The following is a 26,271-nucleotide window of genomic DNA, read 5'->3' on the forward strand; positions in this document are numbered from 1 at the left end:
TTTTTTTGAGAGAAAATAAATTAAGCCCTGTTTTATGGATGACCCACTGAGTTTAGCTCAGACTCTCAATCCCACAGGGAGTCAGGGGTAGAACTGAAAACACTCTTGAATTTCCCATTCTTGATCCAGCACCCAGGATACACTCACCTTCACTTACAACTGTGCCACTTAATGCAGTGTCAGATTTGATCACATAAAAGTAACCACCAAAGAAAGTGTAGTCCTGGAAACTGTATTAAAACGAGGCTCACTCCAATCCAACCATCAGCAGGAGCCTGGCATCCTACCTCTCACTGGTAGCAAGCCAGGTGAAATCAAGAAACTTGACATTTGGGAAAACAGAGAAAAATGCTTTGTGAGAAGAGGTGATATGACCAGGGCTCTGGCTGTGGACGCACTCCTAGGGAGCACAATGGCCACTTATCAGTCCACGGGGTTCTAACACAGTACTTTGCAGGGCAGCTGACATACTCTTGGGTATAAATCCTGCTTGGTAAAAAAAAAATTGGTGAATTAAGTTTAGGTAGGCCTGCTTAGAGATAAACGCCGTCATTCGTAAGTGCAATGCATTCCAGCGCTTTACTATTTGGTGTTATGAGTAAAGAACGAAGTGAAAGCTGCCACCCACCTTGATTCTTGTCATCTGGGTCAGGGTCCGATTTCAGCCTTTTTACACTGTTGCCACTCTCTGAGCTGTAACAGAAAACAGGGTGATATGAGCTAAGTCCAATCTTGGGGATCAAAGCTTTGGGATCAGGAGCTCCAATAACCATTTATATGGCTCTGAGGCAGCCTCAAGGAACTAGAATAATCTGAAATAAAAAGTCTTCATTTCAGAGTCTCCCCCTGGTTATAATATTGGTTATAAAGACAACTTAAACCCCTGACCAATTCAAGGGATAAAGTGTTATATCTACAACCGTTTCCTACACTTCAGATCCTTTGTTGTCCTTATCATTCATTCATCTTGGATAGAACCACAGACGGATTTCAAGACTATCTGGACATGTTCATAAGTGACAAAAATTTAGTTTAACTTATTAAAGACCGAAGGAAGCATCTTTAGTTACATGCTAGAGATTCTGAAAGTCATCCAAAAGGCCTTCATTAAAAGATCATCTAAACAGTGTACTTCAACGAGGAAGGAAATAATCCGAGAAGGACTTAATTCCAGAAGGAAGGAATGGTGGGGGAAAAAACACCAAAAACCTGGCAAATACAAATATAAATCTAAACACAATGTTGTCTGTATAAACACACACACACACACACACACACACACACACACACACATCTAATTTGTGGTGTCAAACATGATCATACTAAAGTCCTAAGCATGTAAGAAAGGAAGAAGGTGATTATAGCTCAAAGTCCTAAGGTTGGTGTATAATTTTGCAGGGAAGTAAGATAGCGATTTACTTTAGGTTTTCCTAAGTATGCTGGTCAATTGCAAGGTTGGCCATCAAAAGAACAGAAATAGAATACCTAAATCCAAACTAGTAGTAGGAAGAAAGAAAAATTGAATGAAGTAATTTTTAATCTTAATTTTTTTTAAAGCAAGAAGAATACAAGAAAAAATTCTTTAAAGACAAATAACATTAAGATAGTAAAAACTGTATCGCCCTGGCTGGGTAGCTCAATTGGTTGGAGCATCATCCCAATACGCCAATGAATCAACCAATGAATGCATAATAAGTGGAACAACAAATCGATGTTTCTCTCTCTCTCTCTCTCCCCTTTTTCTCTCTCAAATAAACAATTTTTTTTAAAAACTATAAAAAATCCTAATAAATCCAACCCTACCAGTAAAAAGATCAACAGACTAAATTGTAAATCAGCTACATAGGACACACACCTAAAAACTTAACAAAATGAGACAATTCCAGATAGAGTAACAATCAGAAAAAAAAATACTAACAACTTTAGTTAATGTATTTGAAACAAGACAAAATGGGTGAATTCCCAGAAAATAAAACCAAATTAAACTGACTCAAAGATAATCTTAGTCCTATAATCATAAAAATTTTAAAGGGGAGACAAAAATGATTTTATCTAGTTCTACTAAGCTTTCACAAACTAGAACACTACCAACTTATACACACTCCTGAAGGGAAGAAGGAACACTCCCTGAATCATTCTCTAAAGCTAGTTTTCATTTTCATGTCAAAATCAGATAAAACTGGGGGGGGGGGAGGGGGGATACAGGCCAGTCTCCCTCAAGAACATAGATTCAACAACTGATACAAAATATGAGCAAAACAAGCCAGTGGAGTTAAGAAAAGTAACAATATATCACTGCCAAGCTGGGTTTCTCACAGGAATACAACATTAGAAAAATCTATAAGTTCACTTTTTCTCTGTAACAGAATAAAGAAAAAATTATTTGATCAACTCAAAAGCAGAAAAAGAATATGACAAAATTTAACCGTTAATGGCTACAAAAGAACCTCTTATCAAACTCCTTAACTTGCTTTCCAAAGGATATCTGAAACAAACAAAAACGATCAATACTAATCTTAGAAGTGAAAGTTATAAACATTGTGTTTAAACTAGAATGTGTGGAGTTGTTTCTAACATTTTCCCGGTGGTCCTAGCCAGTGAGGTCAGATAAGAAAAAGGAATTAAAAAACACAAGGAAGAGAATAAAACGGTCATTCTTTACAGATGGTAACTTTCTACATAAAAATTTCAAAAGAATCCACTGATAAATTATTAAAGTTAATAAGAGCTGGTGGCTGGATGTAAATATTCCATTGACTGCATTTTTACACACCAGCAGCAAAAATATACATAAAATACTTAGGAATAAATTTAAGAAAAAATGTGCACAACTTTTTTTAATATATATTTTTATTGATTTCAGAGAGGAAGGGAGAGGCAGGGGGGGTGGGGGGAGAGAGAGAGAGAGAGAGAGAGAGAGAGAGAGAGAGAGAGAGGGAGAGAGAGAGAGGAAAAAGCATCAATGATGAGAATCATTGACTGGCTGCCTCCTGCCTGCCCCCCACTGGGGATTGAGTCTACAACCCAGGGCGGAAATCAAACCATGACCTCCTGGCTTATAGGCCGACACTCAACCACTGAGCCACACCGGCTGCGCTATGCATAACTTTTTTGAAAAATAATTATAAGACTTTATAGAATGACATTAAAGGAAATCAATAAATGTAGATATATGCCACAACAGGAGGACTCAAATCCATAAAGATCTGTTCTCTCTATAAATTTATCATGCAATTTAAATAACATTCCAATAAAAATGTCTATAGAGATTTTAAAAGAACTTAAATCTAAAATTTATATGGAAGAACAAAGTGGCCAAGAATAGATATGACTTGCCCAACCAGATATCAAGATTTATTATAAAGCAACAATAATTACCCAGAATGGTACAGGTCCAACAGGTCCAACAGATCCAAGGACAAGGGAAAAAGACCCCTCAAACAAACCGATACAGCCAAAACTGGTTTGGCTCAGTGGATAAAGCGTCAGCCTGTGGACTGAAAGGTCCCAGGTTCGATTCTGGTCAGAGCATGTACCTTGGTTGCAGGCACATCCCCAGTAGGAGATGTGCAGGAGGCAGCTGATCGATGTTTCTCTCTCATCGATGTTTCTAACTCTCTATCTCTCTCCCTTCCTCTCTGTAAAAAAAATCAATAAAATATATTTAAAAAGCAAAAAACAAAAACCTATACATGTATGGAAACTTGTTATAAGACAGAGGTGATATTAAAGACTCCTGGGGGGAGCGGATACACATATTTAGTAAAAGCTGCTAGAAAATTTGCTTTTTGTTTCAAGAAAAAAATTGAAATGGGATCCCTACCTCATACCCTTCACAAAAATCAATGACAGATGGATTCAAGACTACCATGTGAAAGACGAAACCCTAAACTTTAGAAGAAAAACTATCTTATGACCTCAGGGTAGGAAGAATTTCATGAACAAAATATAAAGTGATCTAACCATAAAATAAGTGGTAGATTTGACCACCTTCAAACGGTACAAACTTCCGGTTATAAAGTAAACAAGTCTTGGGGATGTAATGTACGGTCTGGTGACTAGTTAGTAATACTGTATTGTATAGAGACTAGTTATAATACTGTATCGTATGTCTGCAAGTCGCTAAGAGAGTAGATCTTAGTTCTCATCACAAGAAAAAAAATATTGTAACTATGTGTGGTGATGGATGTTAATTAGACTTAAATAAACTCCCAGACTGACTCACTCAACTTATTGCACCAGAATTTGCGTGAGGCCTAGAAGCCCATTAACAAACGCCCAAGTGATTCTATAAACCCAGGCTGGAAACATTAGGAACTCCGGCCCCAGGAGACTCATTTATCACCTTGCTACACAAAACAATAAATGATGTAGTTTCAAAACCAAAAAGGGGTTATATGCATGTCACCGAGTACGCTAAGGACTGTATGGGAGACAGTTATAAGACCCATTCTGCTGGCTGCAGACACTGCTGAGGGACTGCCCACTGAGAAAGCCCTTTCTAATGGACTCAGGCCCAAATCCTGAAAGACACTGGGCCAAGCAGGAGAGCTTCTGTGAAAATGTGAAAGGAATAATTCCTAGCTCGGGCAATGAGCCTCTTTAGGCTGCTGATCCTCCTCCCTCTGCTGCTATCTCATAACGACATTTTTACACGTAAACAATGTTCTAGAACAACTGCAGCCGATGGTGTGCCAAACCACAAGACTGCATCAATACACTCTGTTCAATACACGTGGCTGGCTGACAATACACCATATTGATTTTCCTAATGGACTGCACTTAAAAACTTTATATCATTTTGCCCGTGGTATGGTGGTCAAATTGAAATAACCAGATTTAATCGCTTTGGTGCCATTGAGGATTTGGAAAGGGAGGAGCGAACATAACAAAGAACTTACCCAAATCTCTAGGCCAGCCGTGGGCAAACTACGGCCCCCCGCCTGTTTGAAATGAATAAAACGGAAAAAAAAAAAAAGACCGTACCCTTTTATGTAATGATGTTTACTTTGAATTTATATTAGTTCACACAAACACTCCATCCATGCTTTTGTTCCAGCCCTCCGTCCCATTGTGGCCCTCCAGTCAAAAAGTTTGCCCACCCCTGCTCTAGGCACTGCTGCCACCCCCCAGCAATCACGCGGAGCCCAGCCAGGTCTGTGACCCTATCACAGGGCCATGTTCTTACAGCCACAATGCCTTTGCTCAGGGGTGGGCAAACTTTTTGACTCGAGGGCCACAATGGGTTCTGAAACTGGACCGGAGGGCCGGAACAAAACCATGGATGGAGTGTTTGTGTGAACTGATATAAAGTCAAAGTAAACATCATTACATAAAAGGGTACGGTCTTTTTTTTTTTTAGTTTTATTCATTTCAAACGGGCCGGATCCGGCCATCTCCTTTCTAAAGCCTTCCTAACTTCTCCAGCAGGAGCACACGCCCTCCAGGCAGCCTCAGGTGTCTCTTCTTCCCTGCTCTTCTGACTCCCTGAACAAATCCTTTCACAGACCTTGCTGCCTCGTTTGCCTAGAAACACAAATGCCCGACTACTACCCTCCACCTCTCCCATTATTTTGTGGCCTTGGACAAAAGTTTTCAGCCTCTCACTCTCGGTGTCCTCACCTGTAAGTCACTTGTACTTCACACACTTGTGGAGGAGGAAGAGGTGAGATCATGCGCAGAAAGCACTTAGCACAATGCCAGGCACACAGCAGGCGCCCACGGCAGAGCAGCCATTACTATGCTGAATGAGCAGTCAGAGGCCAGGCTCAGAGGCGACAGACCATATGAAATTGGGAAGGGGGAGCCAGGGGAGGCTCCCGAGGGAACTTCACGGAGACTCACGCTTAGCTCTGGCTATCATTCCAAGAGGCATTTCAGAGGACACGGTCAGAGGGAGATTTAAGCTGTGCAAGTGTCGGCTGACCTCTTATGCTTCACAGCTCCCGCCAACAGCTTTGCCTGGGAGAACTTGTTCTTGGTTTCTATGGGTTTCATGGCCACTTTCTTCTCCACTTCCTTCTTGTTTTCTGGAGCAATTCCAACCTTGTTGAGATTACTGTGAGTTACAGGTTAAGGGTCCAACTAAGCAAACGGGAGAGCTGTGCCAGGACAATGATGAATTGAGAAGGAATGCAAATCTAATCCACCAGCACTTTGGCTCTGCCAAGTAATGTTTAGCCTACTGATTTGAAAAAGCCCTCCCCTTTATTCTGCCAGTCAAATCCAGCTGATTTCAAGAGAAATGAAGGTGAACACAGAGGAAGATGGCAAATCAAGCATAAAATAATATAGGCAAGGGAACTTCCCCCTCCGATTCTCTATGAAAATCTGAGTACAGCCAGAAAACCTGCTACTACCGAAGACATAGTCGTTATCATGCTCGTTGGGGAAAACAAAAATCTTAAGGAATATAAACGCAACAGAAAAAAATATGGCTTCCCTGAAAATGTTTGCTTTTCCAATTTTGCAGAATGTCCTATGACTATTAATGGCATCGATCTTAGACACGACGAAGACTACCTCCTACTCTGCTGGTGCAAGGCAACATCAAAACCACTTAAGTTCATTAAGAAACAGTCTTCGTGTCGATCAGTCACCACCCCCTCTCCTGTCAAAGCCTCCTAGATGCGGACCTCCAGAGGCCCAGGAACCAGTTTTAAATCCTCCCTCAAGGTGATTTTAACAAGAAACCCCTGTGCATATACAGCACAACCCAAGAACCAAAAAGTTGATTTTGAAGCATAACCTGTTCCTGGTAGCATCGCTTTTTTCATGCTTGATGTCAATCTCTGGCTTTCAAGGTCTGTCACTTTCTTTTGTTCTCTCTACCTGCCTCCTCTCCACCTTCCCTTCCATTCTCTCACAACCTATTATGCAATAGATAAGTGTTCCAACAGGGTGCAACTTCTTACTTAAGACGCAGTCGAGCCCTCTTGGAGCAATAGTGACATCTAGTGCCCAAGGAATCTTAGAAGTGTATATTATCAACCCCAAGAGGTGGGGATGGGGTGGGTGTATGGTCTAAGCTGCTTATTTGTCTTTAAACAATGGAGAACACTGGATACCAGAAATAAGGAAAGCCTAATTCTTATCATTTTCCAGGCACTATCTCTGTTCTTATGAACACCAGTTACCTTAAATATTTGCAATATTCAATGGGGATTATGCATTTGGTTCAATACTACTGTTTCATCAGTTTCATGTTTTTAAGGTCATTATGGGAACAGATAGGATATTAAGACTAAATGTTCATCCTTTTTAAGAATAAAAATGGAGAGAGAGAGAGAAGCATCAATCAGGTGCCTCCCGAATGCACCCAGACCAGGGATTGAACCCAAACCCAGGGATGTGCCGACTAGGAATTGAACCCGAAACCTTTCAAGGCATGCGAGGACGCTCCAACCGACTAAGCCACCTGGACAGGACTGTAACTATAATTTTTTAAAAAATATATTTTGATTTTTTTTACAGAAAGGAAGGGAGAGGGATAGAGAGTTAGAAACATCGATGAGAGAGAAACATCGATCAGCTGCCTCCTGCACACACCCTATTGGGGATGTGCCCGCAACCAAGGTACATGCCCTTGACTGGAATCGAACCTGAGACCCTTCAGTCCACAGGCTGACGCTCTATCCACTGAGCCAAATCGATTAGGGCTGTTACTATAATTTTTAAGTGCATCAATAAACAGTTTAAATTTGTAAAAAGAAAAAAAGAATAAAAATGAGCCCTAGACAGTTTGGCTCAGTGGATAAGAATGTTGGCTTACAGACTAAAAGGTCTCCGGTTCGATCCCTGGTCAGGGCACATGCCCAGGTTGTGGGCTTGATCCCCAGTGGAGGACGTGCAGGAGGCAATGGATCACTGATTCTCTCTCATCACTGATGTTTCTCTCTCTCCCTTCCTTTCTGATATCAATAAAAATATATTTTAAAAAGAAAGAGCATAACCTATAGACACAGACAATAGGGTGGTGAAGGCTTGGGGAGGGGTAGGTGGGGGAGGGCAACGGGGGGAATTACATATGTAATTCTTTCACAATATTTATATTAAAAAAAAGAACAAAAAGAAACAGATTTTATCTTTCTAGTATAGAATGCCAAAAACCATGAGCATGCTGTGATTTTTCCCTACAACTCCAACATTAAGGAATAGAAACTCAAAGAAAATTCTTAATATTAAATGTTGAAAAATAAAACAAATTGGAATTAACACAATGAAAGTACTCGTGTATTTATAATACCAGGACGCAGACAAAAAAAACAACACTTAATTTTTTATTCTTTTAAAGTGAAGAAAAGTGTTCATCCTTTTCTTTTGGGGGAGGCAGGGAAGAAGGGAGGAAGGTGGTAATATTATTTTTGATCCATATCCAAATCATAAGCCATTTTTTCCCATAAGTCCCTCTCCTGTAAAATGCTTTAAATACACAAACACACCTCAAAACTCTCAAGGAACTCATTAAAAGGCATTTTTTAAAAAATTACAATTCTTAACGCATAATGTGGCTAAAGGAAACTAGAGGTCTGCTGTTTATATGGCACAAACCACAGCTTATTTGTATTCACAAGTATCACATTATAAAATGTATCATATTATAAAGGTCAGTTAAAGCCAAGAGCCAAGAGCTTCCATAAACAAATGTCGAGTCCTCCAATTCCTACCTCAACATGTCTCTGGCTACAGTCACCCTTGGGATGAGTGCATATACACCAGTGAGTTGGAAGGCTTGCTTTTCTTCCGTTTTTCTAAATAGTCAGAACTTTCCAAGATTCTGACAAAAGCCAATACCCCTGAGGCCCCGTCAAGGTGGCTGTAACGTTACCAGGACAGGAAAGTTTCTTTGGCCTCACGGCTGCCGTTCATTCTTCCCTTTGAGTTGGAAACCGAAGGGCCTCTCATCCATAACCAGCACTGCTTTCCAGAATGCTGCTTTGGGAGGCACTCGGTCTTATTTGCTAGCCTAGCAAACTAAGCACATGAAACAGGACAATTCATGTGAGACATGTCATTAATGTCCTTCCTTAGCGGAAAAAGCCTGGTGCCTGAAACAATGCCATACACATTCTGCCCATGTCTGCAAACCCCAGTGTGTACTGCTGTTCTCGGGTCAACAGAGGGGAGCTTCCGAATAATCAGTCTCCATCCTCCAGTTGGGATTGAGGGGTAACTTTCCATCAGCTCCTATCTAAATGTTACACCAGAAAGCCACTAGGAGAACTAGGACGGGAAGCCAGGTCTCTTGCTACCAATTAAGAGGTTTTGTGACACCATGCTGCCACCTTATTTCAATCACCGTCGCCTTGATTTAAACCAAATCCCGAGGAGCCTTTGCACACTTTCTCCCATATAACTCTTTAAGAGAACCCACTGTACACTGTCTGCAAAAAAATATCAACACACACAGCAGTGTCACATCACTCGGAAGTGAAGCCCGCTCAATCGCACTAGTGAAGTTATTCAACATATAAGCTTTGAAATATTCAAATAAGATTTCTCATAGGAGGCCTGGCCAACATGGCTCAAATGGTTGAGCACTGACCTATGAACTAGGAGGTCACGGTTCGATTCTCAGTCAGGGCACATGCCCAGGTTGCCGGCTCGATCCCCAGTGTGGGGTGTGCAAGAGGCAGCCAATCAATGATTCACTCTCATCATTGATGTCCCCCCCCCCCCCCGCCTCTCTCTCTCTCCCTCCTTCCCCCTCTGTAATCAATTAAAAAATATATATTTTTTTAAAGAAACCAACCCTCTTCCCTTAAAAAAAAATTCTCATAGGAGAAAAAAAAACTAGGGTGGTCTTATTAACCTCTCCTATGAGTCATTCATTACTTTATCCAAATATATACCAAGAAACCACTACATACCAGGCACTGAAAAATCAGTGATGGCCAAGTCCCTGTTCTTATAAAGCTTACTTTACCTTCCAGCAGGTGAGAGGCAAAGAAACCAAGACTCAGGTAGTGACAAGTACTATTAAAAATGACATTATAGACAGTGATGGGAGGGGGTGCAATTTTAGGTGGGCTGCTTAGGGAAAGTCTCTATTAGGAAGGGAGATGTGAACTGAGATCCGAGGGCCATGAAACGAGCCTTGTAAAATCTGAGGGCAGAGCATTCATGGCCAAGAATGCAACTACAAAGGCCTTGGGATGGAAACACCAAGTTCGGTGAGAGGAACATAGGAAGGCCAGTGGGCTGCAGTACAGCAAACACTAGGAAGAGTGAGCTCAGATGCAATGGGGAGGGGAGTTGGCCTAAATAATGCTGAGCCCTGTAGGGCCTGGTAAAGAATGTAGACTTAAGTTTAAATGCAACAGGAGGTCACTAGTGCTCCAACAGTAAAGTGACATGATCCCATGCATGTTTTCAAATGTCCCTGAGAAATGACTATTGGAGACGAGAGAAGCAGCTGAGGCTAAGTTCACGGCCACAGCAGTCCAGAGAAGAGTCGATGACTGCTGCAATGGCAGTATAGAGAGCAAGAGCTACACAGATTTGGAGCACATTTTGGAGGTAATTTTTGACCCAGGTACCTGGAGGTATGGGAGTACCATTACTGAGATTGGGAAGACCAGAAGAGATTTGGGGGGGGGGGGGGGGAAGGGCAGTATGACGAGGGTGGGGTTGTGAGGTGTGGAATTAAGAATTTTGATTTAATCCAGTTACATTTGGGATGTCTATCAGGACATTCAAGTGGATGTTAAAAAGGTAATACTGAGCCAAAGCAGTCATCTTTGTTGCTGCCTCTACTCCTCTATGGGGACAGACCAGGGAAGGTTACTAAGGACACAAGAAAGTTGCTAAACATTTTATTTGAAAACTCAGAAGCCAGTTTTTGCCCTAGATGAGGTTTACTGCATAGCCCATCTGTTTCGGAGCCTAATCTCAAAAGGCAAGAACATCCTGGTACTGATTATTAGGATTTAGGCCTTTAGTTAATTCTAAAGGATTTGGATTTCTGATTGCAACAGATTCTTACATGCAACAGAACTCCGTAGATCAGTACCAGTGAGTTATTCAGTCATCAAAATATCACCATTGGAAAGGCCGTCGTGGCTCAATGGTCCAGCACTGACCTATGAACCAGGAGGTCACGGTTCGATTCTCGGTCAGGGCACATGCCCAGGTTGCGGGCTCGAGTAGGGGGCGTGTAGGAGGCAGCCAATCAATGCTTCTCTCTCATCATTGATGTTCCTCTTTTCCTCTCCCTTCCTCTTTGAAATCAATTAAAATAAAGACCTTCATTCTATTTATAAAGAAAGCAAAATCATAGCTGTTGACGGGAAAACTGACACCCTCTCTCAAAGTACAAAGGATATTCTGTATTCCTTCAGTTCTTTCAGTTCTTCTTCTCTTCGCTGCTTTTCTATTAATTCCTGCTGCCGAGAAACCTCATCAAGGAAGTTGGTCTCATCTTCATCTAAGCCTCTTACCATGTTTTCTGAGGAAATAATTTTAAAAGAACACTTAGCAGGCAGGCTTACGGGAAAACACAGGCAGATAAGATTTTTCCTTTTCCTCTTTTTTTTTTTTTAATAAACGGCAGATCCTTCAGGGGATAAGAGGAAGGATTCTGTAAACACCATGGCTTTGGGATAGATAGCATGGCATAAAATCAAGGCATTTCTCCCATTACTAGATATTAGCATAGAATGAAAATGGGTATCTTGAGCTCTAAACAAAATGCTCAATGTGATCTAGAAGGCAGAAGTTTGTCTCTTTCCCAGCAAACCAGCATTTAGAGACTAGATAATCACAATTCCACGGCTAGTTAGAAAAAGTACTGCATGAGGTAAACGTGCGTCAAAAAGCCCCCGCGGAGACCCTTGGACTCCGTGTTTTCTGAAGCTTACTGAATTTGAACTGCTCCTCATACTCCTGCTGCTTCCTGTCTTTCTGTTCCTGTAGCCTTTCATATAGAGACCGCGGGTCATACACCTCCTCTGGACATTCTGGAAGGGAGAGAAAGGGAGAGAAAGAAGGGGGAGGGGGATTAGCTATTTTAGAACTCTTTCATATTATTTTGGAATCACAAAGGATTATAAAGATCAAGTCAAGTCCCTGCATGAGCTGAGGGCATGGATGACACAAAAATAGTACAAAGTCTGTAGCTTCCCTTTGGAGCTCAGAGCCAACTGTCAATGTCACTGTCTCAGTGGTTCGGATCCTGGACCCACCTGTCTAGATAGAACAGACTAGTGGGGTAGAGTGAAAAGGGCAAGGGCATGATTAACATGGCTCTGCTTCCCGCTGTGGAGGCCTAACACAGGCTCCTTCACCCCTCTGAGCCTCAGTTCCTCTACTCTAGAGTGAGGACATTGGTACCTCCTCTGCAGGCTTGTTGTGAGGATTAAGACCATTATGTTGAATGGCCAACTGTAAGCCCATATACCTTCTGGATCTTCAGGTTTTCGAACTTTCTCCCATTCTTCTTGCCTCCTTTTGCGCCGTTCATCTAGTTCTGCCTCAGTCACAAACCTCTTTTTGATAACAAGGTTACCATCATCTCCTCCATCCATAATGGAACGATCAGTCTATGGAAAACAAACAAAATATTTCAAGTGAGAACTGCAATTAAAATTCTACAGAGAAACAAGAAGATTTAGCTCTCTCACCCAGCAATGGATTACCTCAAAATTCCCTTTGACCTTGAATTGAAGAAATCCCCAAATAGTCTAATTTATAGATCACTGATGAAAGCACTTGATTACATTTTCCCTAATGTATGAAGTAGTTTTAACAACCCTAAGTTATCTACAAAGTCAGCAAGAGGATCTGGAATAATTCTCATTACATGTTACTCCACAGTAAATCTTACACTGCAAATATTTCTGTCTCTCTAATCTAGACCGATTGGCCTCCTGGCCACCCTATTTCCCAGTTCGCATTGTCCTTTATTTCTGTAACATCTGACATTGTTCTTTCTTGAAATTCCTGTTTCCAGGACATCACACTACCTCGATCCACCTGTTCTTATTTTCAAGTAGGTTCAAAATGGAAAATCTCAGCTATTTAGGGAGCCTTAGAGATCAGGTCTGGTCTATAAAGCAGGAAAGTGATCTGCTTAGAGGCACACAAAACATGAATGGAGAAAGTGAGACTAGAAGAACCCAGATGTCCCAACTTCAGATTCAATGTACTCTGCACTACACTCAACTCCTCCTTCATCTCTTTCCTGACCTCCCTTCCTTCCTTAAGTTCCGTATCTGTGCCACTTAAGTTTCTATCTTCAATCCTGTTTTCTCATTCCCACGATGGCCTCAACCACTTTATGATTTCTTGATGCAGAAGACTTCCAACTCCCAATCTATATACCTCTACCTGAAACTCTCAGAAAGGAGCGGGGAAGGGACTAAAGCTATAGAGGAGTGAGCATTACTCCTTTTAAACAAAACTTTTCTGCTTTTCTTTGCTGGGGTCTTTCCTTTTGAAGAACTGTTTTGTGCTCTTCACAGAACCACATGTAACAAGAAAGCACACATTCTGCGCCACTGGCACGTCGATTCAATGTCCATTTCAAATTGATCCCTAATAGCCAACAAAATACGTCTGCTGGTAGCATGAAAATAAGTAGCAGCCATTTACTGAGCTCCACCGTGTACTGAAAACTTTTTATGTATATTACCTCATTTACACTCACAATGACACATGAGAAATATATCTCTTTACTGAGGAAGAAATTGCGGCCCTGAGTTAGGTCCGTTGTCTAAGGTGATACAGCTGGTGGATGGTAGAACTGAGACTCAAATCCAGGCCTGACATCAAAAATTCATACGCACTTCACCATACCCCTCTCCTCTCCAGAAACCAGGGCTCCTGGTTGAAAAGGACATGTCAATTTCAGCTTTCTTCCTAAATCAAATTCCAGTGCTGAGAATGTTCTTGCAACATTTTTCTTTAATAAAGAAAAGAAAGCTGAGAAAATAAATCCAAACATTCAGAACAAGAGAGTAGTCTCAGCCTGAATCCCACTGTTACTGAAGTTCAGTTTAGTGTAACAATGAGAGATTTTTTTTTTTTTTGAAAATTTACTAGAAAGAAAACTAAATCAACCAACAGAAGCTGTTGCTCCCACCTAGAGACCACAGCCTGGACACTTCGATGTTTCATCACTCCACCTCTCCTCCCAGAAGCCTGTTACAGAAACAGAATTATGCAATCTCTGTGAACATGCCAAACATTCCTCCATTCTGCAGAATGACCTCTTGTGAAACAGGAGCCAGCATTTTCTTAAACATTCCTGGCAGAGGCAACGTCAGCTATGAATGACTAATGGATGAGAGACTACTAGATCCTCAGTTTCCCCCTCCTTATCCTCTATTAGCGGTCGCTCTGCTCTCGTTCCCACCCTATATTGGCAGTCTGGTTTCTTCCCCTCACCCTATTTCCTGGTAAATAACTCAGAGTGGGATGGGTCCTTATCACGCACCTAATCTGATTCTCCATCTGGTATCTGAGATTTTCATCTAACTCATATTTAAAAACTTCAAGATGGGCCACCACAATCCCTCCTTGAGCAGACCTGATAGTATAGTTCTTCCTCAAACTCAAATTTGTCTCCCCACAAATTCTACACATTGGTTCAATCCTCTGGGAAATAAACAAAAGGAGCCAAATCTTTTTTCAACATGACAATACTTCAGTTCTTTGAAGACAACGCCCATGTTCCTCCTATTTTATCCCTTTTCTGGGCCAAACATCCCTAGTCCCTTCACTCTTATAAGTGGAGAAAAATAACAGTGTCTCAAAGCAGTGGCTTACTTTACCAGGTTGCATATGACTTAAACCTGGGAAATAATTATTAGAATCTGGTAATGCCACTGGCATCTCTACTCTCATTATACATTTTTTAAAATGAAAAGCTATCCTATATAAGGCTAATACGCAAATCGACCAAATGGTGGAAGGACTGGTCGCTATGACGTGCACTGACCACCACAGAGGCAGATGCTCAATGCAGAAGCTGCCCCCTGGTCGTCAGTGTGCTCCCACAGGGGGAGTGCCGCTCAGCCAGAAGCCTCCACGGCAGCGCTAAGGATGTCTGACTGTCGGACATACCCTGAGGGCTCCCGGACTGCAAGGAGGGCGCAGGCCGGGCTGAGGGACCACGCCCCGAGTGCACAAATTTCGTGCACCAGGCCTCTAGTGTATATATATAAAATGCTAAGTAACCAACCGTAGGTCCATCTGACCAGCCTGTACACATGATGCGCACTGGCAATTTAAAAATAAACGTTGACTTGTGCATGTACAATATATATAAAGCTCTCAGAATGGATATTATTGAAATCCCCCATGAAATGATTTGTAATGGATCTATTATTGAAGCTACCTTTGGAACTAGTATATCTATAGGTAATATTAAAAATATATCTAAACATGAGATTCTTTGTCCTAAAAATGAGCATGTTCATAAATTAAATGAAGAAATTTTGGATATACTTGATGGAGATTTTCACACCTATATGAGTGATGATTCCATTGATTCAAAATGGATGATGCCGAGAAGGAAAATTTTCCCATTGAATTTCTTAATAGTATTACTCCTTTGGGAATGCCGAGTCATAAATTAAAATTGAAAGTAGGTGCAATCATCATGCTACTGAGAAATCTTAATAGTAAATGGGGTCTTTGTAATGGTACTAGATTTATTATCAAAAGATTGAGACCTAACATAATCAAAGCTGAAGTATTAACAGGATCTGCTGAAGGAGAGGTTGTTCTGATTCCAAGAATTGATTGGTCCCCATCTGACACTGGCCTCCCATTTAAATTAATTCAAAGACAGTTTCCTGTGATGCCAGTATTTGCGATGATTATTGATAAATCACAAGGACAAACTCTAGACAGAGTAGGAATATTCCTACCTGAACCAGTTTTTGGACATTGTCAGTTATATGTTGCTTTCTCTTGAGTTCGAAGAGCATGTTACGTTAAAGTTGTAAATACTTCATCACAAGCCGAAACCGGTTTGGCTCAGTGGATAGAGCATCGGCCTGCGGACTGAGGGGTCCCAGGTTCGAGTCCGGTCAAGGGCATGTACCTGGGTTGCGGGCACATCCCCAGTGGGAGTGTGCAGGAGGCGGCTGGTCGATGTTTCTCTCCCATCGATGTTTCTAACTATCTCTCTCCCTTCCTCTCTGTAAAAAAATCAATAAAATATATTAAAAAAAAATACTTCATCACAAGGAAAATTAGTCAAGCACTCTGAAAGTGTTTTTACTCTTAATGTGGTATACAGGGAGATATTACAATAAGTTTAATCAATTTACCAGTCATTGTTTTTATCAATATTGTTTTTATATCATGTTTTTGTTATTTTTATGTCATGTTTTTATTGTTTATTAATCAATTTATATATTATTTTCATAAACATTTTACCGATTTTCTTTCATCTCTGACACTTCTATTATAGAGAAAGAGCGAATAGTGATATTAAAATATTTCTTCTAATTAATTTCCTTTCAATGTGCATGAGTCCATACACTGGGCCACTAGTAATACATATTAATACTGGAAAAAAATCTTCCAATGGGCCAAAATAAAATCTAGAATCTTACATGCTTTCTTCTAATTTAAAAACTCAGAGACTCTTAAAATTTATTCTTATAACTCAAAATTAAGAAAGGAAAATCATTTATTTCATGACCTGCTGAGTTTCTGGAAAGAGAAGACACTACCTTCATTTAACTTTAACAAGGATCCCTGAAACTCAGGGACAAAGTCTTTAGGATACTTGTCAAAAAGGGTTTGAACTTGAAACAGAAACTCTAGAGCAGCGATTTTCAACCGGTGTGGCACAAGAATTTTTAAAACATGCAGTACCTGACTATTTAGTCAGGGGCACTGACCTCTTTTCCCTTAGAGTGTCAAATAAAAAAATGACAGTAGCCAACACAATAGCTGTCCAGTGTGAATGAATCAAAATTATACCTATTTTTTGTCAGATCAACAAAAAACATATATTTTTGGTGTGCTGCAGAATTTTAGTAGTTTATGTATGCCATGAGATGAAAAAGGTTGAAAATTGATGTTCTAGAGAAATAAGGATCTTCCCACGAAATTCTTACTCTTTTTCCTCAATATCTTTCTTGTGTTAGAATTCAACTTCTACCCGAAGAGTTGAGTCTGTGCTGTTACCCATCTTTCACACACAGACACAAAATCAGGAATCATAGTTGCTTAATGAAAATAAGGCAAAAGCACAGCTCTCAATGGGTTGGCTTCCTGAAAACACAGTCAGCCCTAGCTGGTCTGGTTCAGTAGCTAGAGCGTCAGCCTGCGGACTGGAGGGTCCCACGTTCCATTCCAGTCAAGGGCACATGCCTGGGTTGCGGGTTCAATGCCCAGTAGGGGGCGTGCAGAGGCAGCTGATCAATGATTCTCTTTCATTGATGTTTCTATCTCTCTCGCCCTTCCTTTATGTCCATAAAAATATATTAAAAACCCAGTCAGTCAAAACTAATGAATACTTATGAAAGTCTGCTCTTTAAAGCTAATATTATAATCCTGACATTCTCTTGATTCCAAAACAAAGCTAGGTGGCCACCCCAATTATAATGAACTTGTGAGTTTAAAAGAGACAAGACTAAAACACAGGCTGCTTTATCCATCTCTTTCTTCTACCTGCATTCCTTCTGTAGGTCCTCGTTCCCTGGCCCAACACTATCCCTCTTTGCCTTCAATATAGCCTTCTGGCTAATTAATTTGGTCATCTGCTATGCTTGGAGAGGTCAAAGACAGGGACAGTACATGCTCATGAACAAGTGGCAATACTCCTGAATATTTTGAATATTATTCAGAATATTCTTTCTCCAGAAATATGCAGGTCTTTTCAGAATTCCAAACTTCAGTCAATAAATACTGTCAAGAAATAAGCTTAACTTCACTACAACCCAATGTAATTAAAATAAATATATAGCGAATACCTTCTTTTCCATCTTCTTACCAAGAGGGAGAGCAGGTCATGATAAAGAGTATAAAAGACTCTAAAATCAGAGACTGTGATTTGAAACCTGGTTCTGCCACGTACCCACTGTAAGACCCTGGGCAAGTCACTCAACTCCTGAGCCTTCGTTTCCTCACGCACAACTGCACTCACCAAAGGGGACTAAAAGAATACTGCACAACATAAAGCTTTTGTGAGAATGAACACCTAATTCATGTAAAGCACTTCAGTGTTTGGCACATGCTTAAAGATGCTCTGAAAGGCCTGCCATTACTACAAAGCACTACGCTAAGCTCTGGACAGGCTGTGGGAGTGAGAGAAATACTGTATGCACTCGTGGGGGGGAGACATAAATAAGTCAGTGACATAAATAATCCTGACACCTGAAGTGGGGAAGGGATCACATCAAACCGAGAGGAATCAGACATATACCCACACTCCCTTTTTCCTCGCTTTCTTATATAAGTTATATTGTTTCTACTTCCTAAAGACCTCTTTTTAATCCACTCTTCTTTTTCTTTTTTTAAGAGAAGAGTCCTTTCCTTTCTAATCTATTCCTTTCAGGGCCTACTCTTGCATGGACTACTGCAATAGCATTCCATTATTCTCCGTTTCTCCTCCCAGGCCTATCACAGCCATTTCCACCTCTCCTACAGCACTTACCCATTCATTTTATCGTTCATGACTGTTCCATCAGCTCTTTGTATCCACAGTGTAATAATAAGCACAGTGTCTGGCATATATTAAGCATGTAATAAATACTTACTGAATAAACCAACCATAGAGGATTGGAAGAATTTAAGTAGGGAAGAATGCTCTCACATAAATATTTCTAGATGTTGTCTGATGTAAGTTATAGAGAAGGGTAGACATAAAATAAGTGTTAGCTGAGGCTTCTATGTCCCATGGGAAATTCTATTCAAACATCGTATGATTTGTAAAGTAGGAAACACAGGACCAAAAATTAAATCACTTTATTATAATTGATGTCTTCTTCAAGAATAACTCTCATTATTCTCACTTCATTTCAACTGGTTGAAAAATGCTTTTACACAGGTTATTAAGTATTTCCCACACAAAGAGTCCAAAATTCATTCACTGTTTATTCCGCAATAGGAAGGTGATGAGTACCTACAATTCATTTACCTCCTTCTGGAAATGACAGAAAAACCGGAAGTTAAAAGTATTTATTTCTAATTCCTACTGCCCAGCTAAATTTTTACAAGTCTCATTTCTCTCCTTTGTTTGCTAAAATAATTGAAAACAAAACAAAATATAAATAAATAAAATCCTAGGGTCCAACTATAAAGATTCATGTGGGAATACTTGTTTTGTCCTGTGTTTAATTTTAGAAAGAATGTTGTCAACGTTCCTTTACTCACATAACTTTTTTCTTCAAGGTGACCTGAGTTAAAAGATCAAACTGAACATTACATTATTTTAAAAAGAAGTAAGTTCTTCAAAGAGGGAATTCATGGAAAAACCATACCAAAATCACTTTGTCCAAACTTCAAAGTGTCAAACTGATACAAATAAAGAACATAGTTTTCACATTTGTTTGACAGCCAAAAAAAACAAAGTTCTTATATTTCAAGCCAAGTAACCGTAATACACTGATCTACTGTGTTTGCACTGGAGACTGTGGTATTTAATTTCCAGGTTTGTGGGACAAAATGGGCTTAGTGTCTCACATAGCATGACACATAAGTTTTAAGATACAAAATTTACATTGCTGCGTGCAAAAATAATTGCTATTGCTGAACTAAAAAATTATTCCACTTAGCTAGTGCCATGATAGAAGCTAAAGAGATCTGGTTTCCTATGGAATTAAATTTTGTGATGGCAGACTACTTAAGTGTTTGCAGCACTGACCACCATACACCCTAATTCTGACATTATTTAGCAAGTGTAAAAATACATCAGGGGAACTCTGTGTTAGGGTGTTCGAAAGCTTCTCTCTTTGAGTAGCAAAAGCAACAGAACAATACACTTTCCTTTATTTCAAGAGGAAGGGTGAGGGAGGGAGAGTATCAATGATGAGAGAGAATCAGTGACTGGCCTCCTCCTGCACACCTCCCACTGGGGATGGAGCCCACAACCCAGGCATGTGCCCTGACCAGGAAACAAACCATGACCTCCTGGTTCATAGGTTGACAATCACTGAACCACACCGGCCAGCCAATACACTTTCTTTTTGTCAATATAGTTAAGCACTGCTCTTTCTATATTTCTACCCTAATGTTCAAGTCACAACTATGAGGAATTCTCCATCTGGAAAACTCAGCTATATTTCAAGTAAAGACTGCTTTCTGGCCATAAGGCTCTTCTACCAACTACAGTCATTTAGATCAAGCCAATTTTCCCCCTATTACAAAACTTCGGAGAATGACAACTACTAACAGAGAACACTCTGTTAGCATTTATTAGTAGACAAAGTAATCTTCACTTTTCTAACAATGACGCTTATTTAACCTACCCCAGTACCAAAGGAAACTAAAAGAACCTAAAAATGAGGGTACAACATAGCAATTTAATTCATATTTAAAATTATTATGAAGAACAATTGGTATAACCTTCTTATCGTTTAGGCATCTAAAAAACACATGCAATAAAGTTATTTTTTGCCATAGCTGGTTTGGTTCAGTGGTTGGAGCAATGACCCATGGACTGACTGAAGGGTCTCAGGTTTGATGATCCTTGGATCCCAGCCCTGGATGGGGCTCATGAGGGAGGCAACCAGCTGATGTTTCTCTCTCCCTCTCCCTTCCATTCGCCCTTAAAAAAAAAAAAATCAATGGAAAAATATCCTCAGGTGAGGATTAACAACAGAAAATTATTAAAACAAAACAAAACACACAACACACCTATATATGCATTTGTCTTCCCGTAACATGAGAAGTGAGTCTCATTTATATGTGCATTTACCTGAATTCATCTACATGCACTGGGAGAAAAAAAGAGAGAGCTTAAATTATTGGTTCCCTGAGCTGATCCTCGGTTCCCGAGTTCATGCGTGCCACTCAGTGTATAAACACTTCCCTCACTGTGTATGAGTCTAATATTAGTTGTATCTGTTACATATTGTGACTCCTAAATGTAAACCAACTACTTCATCTGGGGCTCACAGGGAGGAAAAACAGCATCTGTTCCAAAGCTGGAGGAAACCTGGCCATGGGGGAATTTTGCTGCGCTGGTATGCCTACACCCATCATAATGCTCCCCGAGATTTTCGAGGGTAGCTTTGATCATTTTGCATCAGGGCTGGCTTTGGAACCTAACCCACACTAAGTCATACCTCCCCTCCCCCAGGCTTTATATAACTCCTCTCAAGATCAAATTTTTTTTAAAAAGAAAGAAGTAAAGGCTTTGCATTACACAACCACACATAAGGTCTACTAACTCATTCAGTTGTATTTTTGAAGTCAGTTTTTACAGGGGACCTATTACGTGGAAGGCACAGTGCTAGGCACTAACCTGGCGCTCAACTATTAACAAGTGAGGAACTCGCATTCAGTAAGAAAGAAGGTTGGCACATGAGCAATTTAGAAAAGCAGAATAAGAGTAAATGCTGTAAGAAAATAGAAGCTTAGTTCAGAAAAGGGAGATTAGGAAAAGCATGAGGGAAGCTTAATTTTGATAGTAGCTGTGACACTGCGGTGAAAAGTGGTGGAAATTTGAGGCATACAAAGAAAAACAATCCGTAACTTGAGATTGCCAAAAATCACAAATTTCACATTCCAAAATCAAAACGAAAGGAAGGGTGCTTTCATTTCCAGAAATAGTGAGGTAATTGACACCAATCCTGTACTTCTATGATAAAAAATAAATTAAATAGCCTTAGCCCATTTGGCTCAGTGGATAGAGCCTGTGGCAAGAAGAGTCCTGGGTTCAATTCCAGACAAGGGCACGTGCCCAAGTTGCAGGCTCCCATCCCCAGTATGGGGTGTGCAGGAGGAAGCCAATCAATGATTCTCTCTCATCATTGATGTTTCTATCTTTCCCTCTCCTTTCCTCTCTAAAATCAATTAAAAAATATGTTTAAAAAATTAACTAATTTAATTAAATAACTGGAAGAAATTTCTAAAGTAATTCTTAAACAGAAAAGCTAACAAGATAGTAAAGAATTTGCCCAAACCTTAGCTGGGTTGGCTCAGGGGATAGAGCATTGGCCTGCAGATTGAAGGGTTCCAGGTTCAATTCTGGTCAAGGGCACACGCCTGGGTTGCAGACTCAGTCCCCAGTAGGGGGCGTGCAGGAGGCAGCGATCAAGGATTCTCTCTCATCATGGATGTTTCTCTTTCTCTCTCTCTCTCTCTCTCTCTCTCTCTCTCTCTCTCTCTCCCCCCCCCCTTTCCTCTCTGAAATCAATAAAAATATATTAAAAAAAGAAAAGAGCCCTAACGGGTTTGGCTCAGTGGATAGAGCTTCAGCCTGCAGACTGAAGGGTCCCAGGTTCGATTCCAGTAAAGGGCATGTACCTTGGTTGCGGACACATCCCCGGTAGGAGGTGTGCAGGAGGCAGCTGATCGATGTTTCTCTCTCATCGATGTTTCTAACTCTCTATCCCTCTCCCTTCCTCTCTGTAAAAAATCAATAAAACATATTAAAAAAAAAAAAAAGAAAAGAAAAGAATTTGCCCCAAATCCAAAACCAGAAATAGAGCCACTATCCAAACTTGTTTTCATCCTAAGGGTTTCTCTGACCTTAATGCTGTTGTTTTGGTGCCTTTGTGAAGCAAAAGAAACTAAACCCCAAATAGGATGTGAAGTCTGATAACCATCGATTTATTTCTCCATGTTAACTTGGTACGCCAAAGAACTACACCTTCAAGGTAAAAGTGAAGTGGGAAGAAAAAGAGCATAAATAATGAGCAACAGAAACAGACTCAAAGGGAATTCAGACAGTCGATTTAAAACATTCAGATTATAAAACTACACTTATCACGTGTAAAGAAACAAAAACCAAGCCTCAAAATTAATAACAGGGAACAAGAAGCTGTAAAACCGTGGTAGAGCACATTTGAAAAGACCAAATAGAACTTCATGGAAAAAAAAATGCAGTAACTGAATTTAAGATTTCAATGGATGAGTTTAATGGCACATTAGAAATAGATTAGAGAATTAACGAAAAAGAAATTATCCAGAATGTAGTATAAAAATAATAAAGTGAGAAGAGAACAGAGTAAAAAGGTCTCTGTTAAATCAGTAAAGAAGATAAAAACAATGGGGCAGAAGCAACAGATGGATATAAAATGGCCGAGAATTTGAGAGATCTAATGAAAGACACTAATCCACAAATCCAAGAAGTCTAACACCAAACAAATGCAGAAACCCGAAGATATAGACTGAACAATCTTTAAAACACCCCACAGTGAAGAGGGAAACAGGGCCTATTTAAGAATGAAGTGGGATCCAAAGGTGATCCCCAGTGAGCACACTGCCATTGCTTAATTCAGCTGCCACCCAGGTGTCATTCCACTATGGCTGAGCTGAGCCTATGGCTGAGCCAGGCACTTAAATTACTTTGTTTACCAGATATGTGGTTTTCCATTTCTGAAGCGGCATCTTGACTCTAACCAAACATCAAGATTCTTAGATGGTGAAAGGAAAGACTGCTAACCAGGTAGAAGGTCTTGAGGTGATTCTCCCTCTCTAAAATCCACAAAGAAACTGCCCACTGGGGTAAAAGGCACCAAGACTTCAGGTGAGAAAGATTAACTGGCCATCCTCTGCTTGCAGACCCTGAAAAACTGTTGACAGCTTAGCTCAAGCTGCATTTGAAAGACTATAGATGCTGCTTTGATCTCAGCTCAACTCTTGTATCAAAAAGGAGTCAACGCGCACGGACTCCTTTCCAGGATTTCAGAAGCACTGTCCTCCGAACCATTTTATGGGGTCCCTCTGAACACAGCAATACACCAAACAGCTGAAGAAATCAACACGTCTTACCTCGCAGCCGGTACCCAAGAAGTCATGGGGAAATCTGACCACCAGGCCCGGCACCTGGTTTCCTGCGTCCCACTCCGGACCTACTCAGTCAGACTATCCGGGGATGGGATGGGGTCCGAGCATCTGCGTTTTAAAAGGGCCGCAGAAGAGCTTGTTTTCTACTAGTTCCAGAACCACTGCTAAGTCCGAACAGGCGTCCTCCTCTAACCCCCGGGCGGACGTTGGCATCCACGTGGGCCACCAACTCTCCAGCAACGTGCTTCACCTCTCGGTCTCAGCTGCTTAAGTTTTCTGCAAAAACGAGCACGCTCCAGCGACTGATACTTGGTATATAATAAAAATGTGCCTCCCGTCTCACATGCTGTGAAAACACCATTTCCAACCAGGCCTCCCCACAGCTCCCGAGGAGCCGGGAGCCGTTCCAAGACCTTAGGAACAGAGCCAGCTCCTCACCTGGAGCCCTGGTGGCCCCACCTCGTAGAGAAGGTGCAGGGAAGCCAGCAAGAAGCCCAAAGTCCCCATTCCGCTGGAAACGGCCAGGTATCCTCCCCGACTCGACCTGGAGGCCACCCCGCGGGCTCCCTCGGCCCCCCTCAGGCTGCGTGCTGCAAACCTCTGGCCCCGGCGGCCAAGGACACTGGGCGAGTGCACAGGCTGAGAACAGGCCTGGCCCTAAACCTCAAGCCAGACACAGCCCCCCATCTCCTCGGCGAAGAAGCTGGAGCCCAGGTCTCGCAGCCTGGCCCGGGCCCAGGCCACACTCACCTACCGACGCGCGGGAGGCGGGACACCCTCTCCTCGGTAGCGCTCACCCCCGAACCTCCACCGCCAACGTCAACGCCGCTTACTTTTTAGGGGTTAATAAAAAGAAAGACCAGAAAAAGAAAATAGCCTTTGCTTTTGTATTCCTTTTGACCCTTCGGGGCTTCCTGTTCCTCGCCGCCACAACAAAAGTCCACGCCGCTTCCGGCGGCGAAACCCAATCCGCGACTCTCTTCCTCCCCGGGAGTCCGATGGAAATCCGGTGCCCGGAAAGCAGGCGGGAGACACTGGATTGGGCCATTCACCCCTCAGCCAGCGGATTGGCCAGCTCGCGCCTGGGGGGCGGGCCGGGCCGTGAGATCACGTGATGCCGCCCAGGAAAGATGATTGGTTGTCAGGGAGAGGGATTGCCACCGAGGAAGGGGCGTTTCCTAGGGGACTGAAGGCGGGCCTGGGGCGGTACGGAGCGGGGGTGGGCCCGGCACGTAATGGCAGCGCCGTGGCCCCGCGTCCATCTTTACCGCTCTCTCGGACCTGTCACAAAGGAGTCGCGCCGCCGCTGCCTCCCCCTCTCTCGATCGGACCTGGGAGCTGGAGCAAGTCAGTGCCGCAGCCCAGCCGCCGTGCCCCGGGAAGCCCCTGGGGACGCGGAGCGGGGGGAAGTCCGAGGGCAGGGGACGTCTCGGGGAGGGAGGGGACAGTCCCCGAGTCTGCGGCGGGGAGACCGGACTGGGGTCGGGGGAGGCTCGGGGAAGGGGCCCCGGAAGGGCGGCGTTTGGCAGAGCCCGGGGAACAGCCCGGAGATTCTCCACGGAGGCCCGCGCGGAAGGCGCCTGAAGAGAGGTTCCTGGAAGAGGGTGTTCCCCCTTTAGGGGGATGTTGACCGGAGGAGGTGCTCGGGGGTCGCCCTTCTGAGAAGGCCGCGGCGAAAGGGGCCCAGGTGAGAGGCAGGCAGCTCCCGGGAGGCTCCTGACATTTTAGGAGGGCTCTCAGGGGTGTCCGGGGCGGAAGGGGCAGATGGGAGGACGCTCCGGGAGGGTTTCCTTTTGTGGAGTTTGAGGTTTTAGGTGGCCCGGGTGCGAAGCAGACATTCCCCCGGGAGCCATAAAAATGCCGCGGGGTGGAGAGATGCCTCGGGGAGAGAGAGGGGGGCTAGGAGTCTGGAGCCCGAGCTAGCGGATTCCCGGAGGCCCGACGTGGAAAGCGGGCAAGGGCCTCGGCGAGAGGGGCTCGCTGGGCGGTTCTGGGAAGGAGAGACCCCGCTCCGCGGGAAAGCCTCGGGGAGGATCGGTAAGCGGGTAGCAGGAATGGCACGCCGGTCCCCTCGGAGCCTGACCCGGGGTCTTGACCACGGAATCCAGCTGCTTCGGGGCTTCGTGCAGGTGGGGTGGGAGGAGTCCGTTCCCACCGAGGCTCCCTGCGCGAGTCTAGATCCAGCTTTGGCCCCCTCCCGGCTGCCTCAGTTTCCCTGTCTTTGTCGGGGGGAGACATCGAGGCCGAGGTGGTTCCCCCGAGACTGCAGTGCTGCCCTTTCTGAACGAGGCTGACCTCCTCCGAGTGGTGCACTTTGAACTTTGAAGGGCTGGACGCCTCAGACAAGTGACTCCA

At 42.6% G+C, this 26,271-nt stretch overlaps 3 protein-coding genes across 5 annotated transcripts in view; 2 read left to right on the forward strand and 1 right to left on the reverse strand.

The window, feature by feature from the left end:
• PSME3IP1 (proteasome activator subunit 3 interacting protein 1) overlaps window positions 1-24,892 on the reverse strand; it is a 29,469-nt gene extending 4,577 nt beyond the window's left edge. The window contains exons 1-6 of one of the 3 annotated variants that reach the window (XM_081106665.1): window positions 24,667-24,892; window positions 12,398-12,539; window positions 11,859-11,957; window positions 11,324-11,446; window positions 5,927-6,059; window positions 629-693 (exon numbers count right to left, since the gene is read on the reverse strand). In XM_081106665.1, the coding sequence (XP_080962791.1) occupies window positions 629-693; window positions 5,927-6,059; window positions 11,324-11,446; window positions 11,859-11,957; window positions 12,398-12,524 (547 nt within the window). In that variant the 5' untranslated portion in view covers window positions 12,525-12,539; window positions 24,667-24,892. The other 2 variants (XM_081106667.1, XM_081106666.1) reach the window with 2 other exon arrangements.
• The window catches only part of NLRC5 (NLR family CARD domain containing 5), a 940,085-nt gene that overhangs the window by 108,011 nt on the left and 805,803 nt on the right, over window positions 1-26,271 (forward strand). The window lies entirely within an intron of this gene.
• RSPRY1 (ring finger and SPRY domain containing 1) overlaps window positions 25,101-26,271 on the forward strand; it is a 30,933-nt gene continuing 29,762 nt past the window's right edge. The window contains exon 1 of the mRNA XM_081107586.1: window positions 25,101-25,263. The gene's annotated coding sequence lies outside the window, so the exon portion shown is untranslated. The remainder of the gene's footprint in view (window positions 25,264-26,271) is intronic.

This window comes from Myotis nattereri (assembly GCF_964212035.1).
Source record: "Myotis nattereri genome assembly, chromosome: 15".
NCBI classification, from domain to species: Eukaryota; Metazoa; Chordata; class Mammalia; order Chiroptera; family Vespertilionidae; genus Myotis; species Myotis nattereri.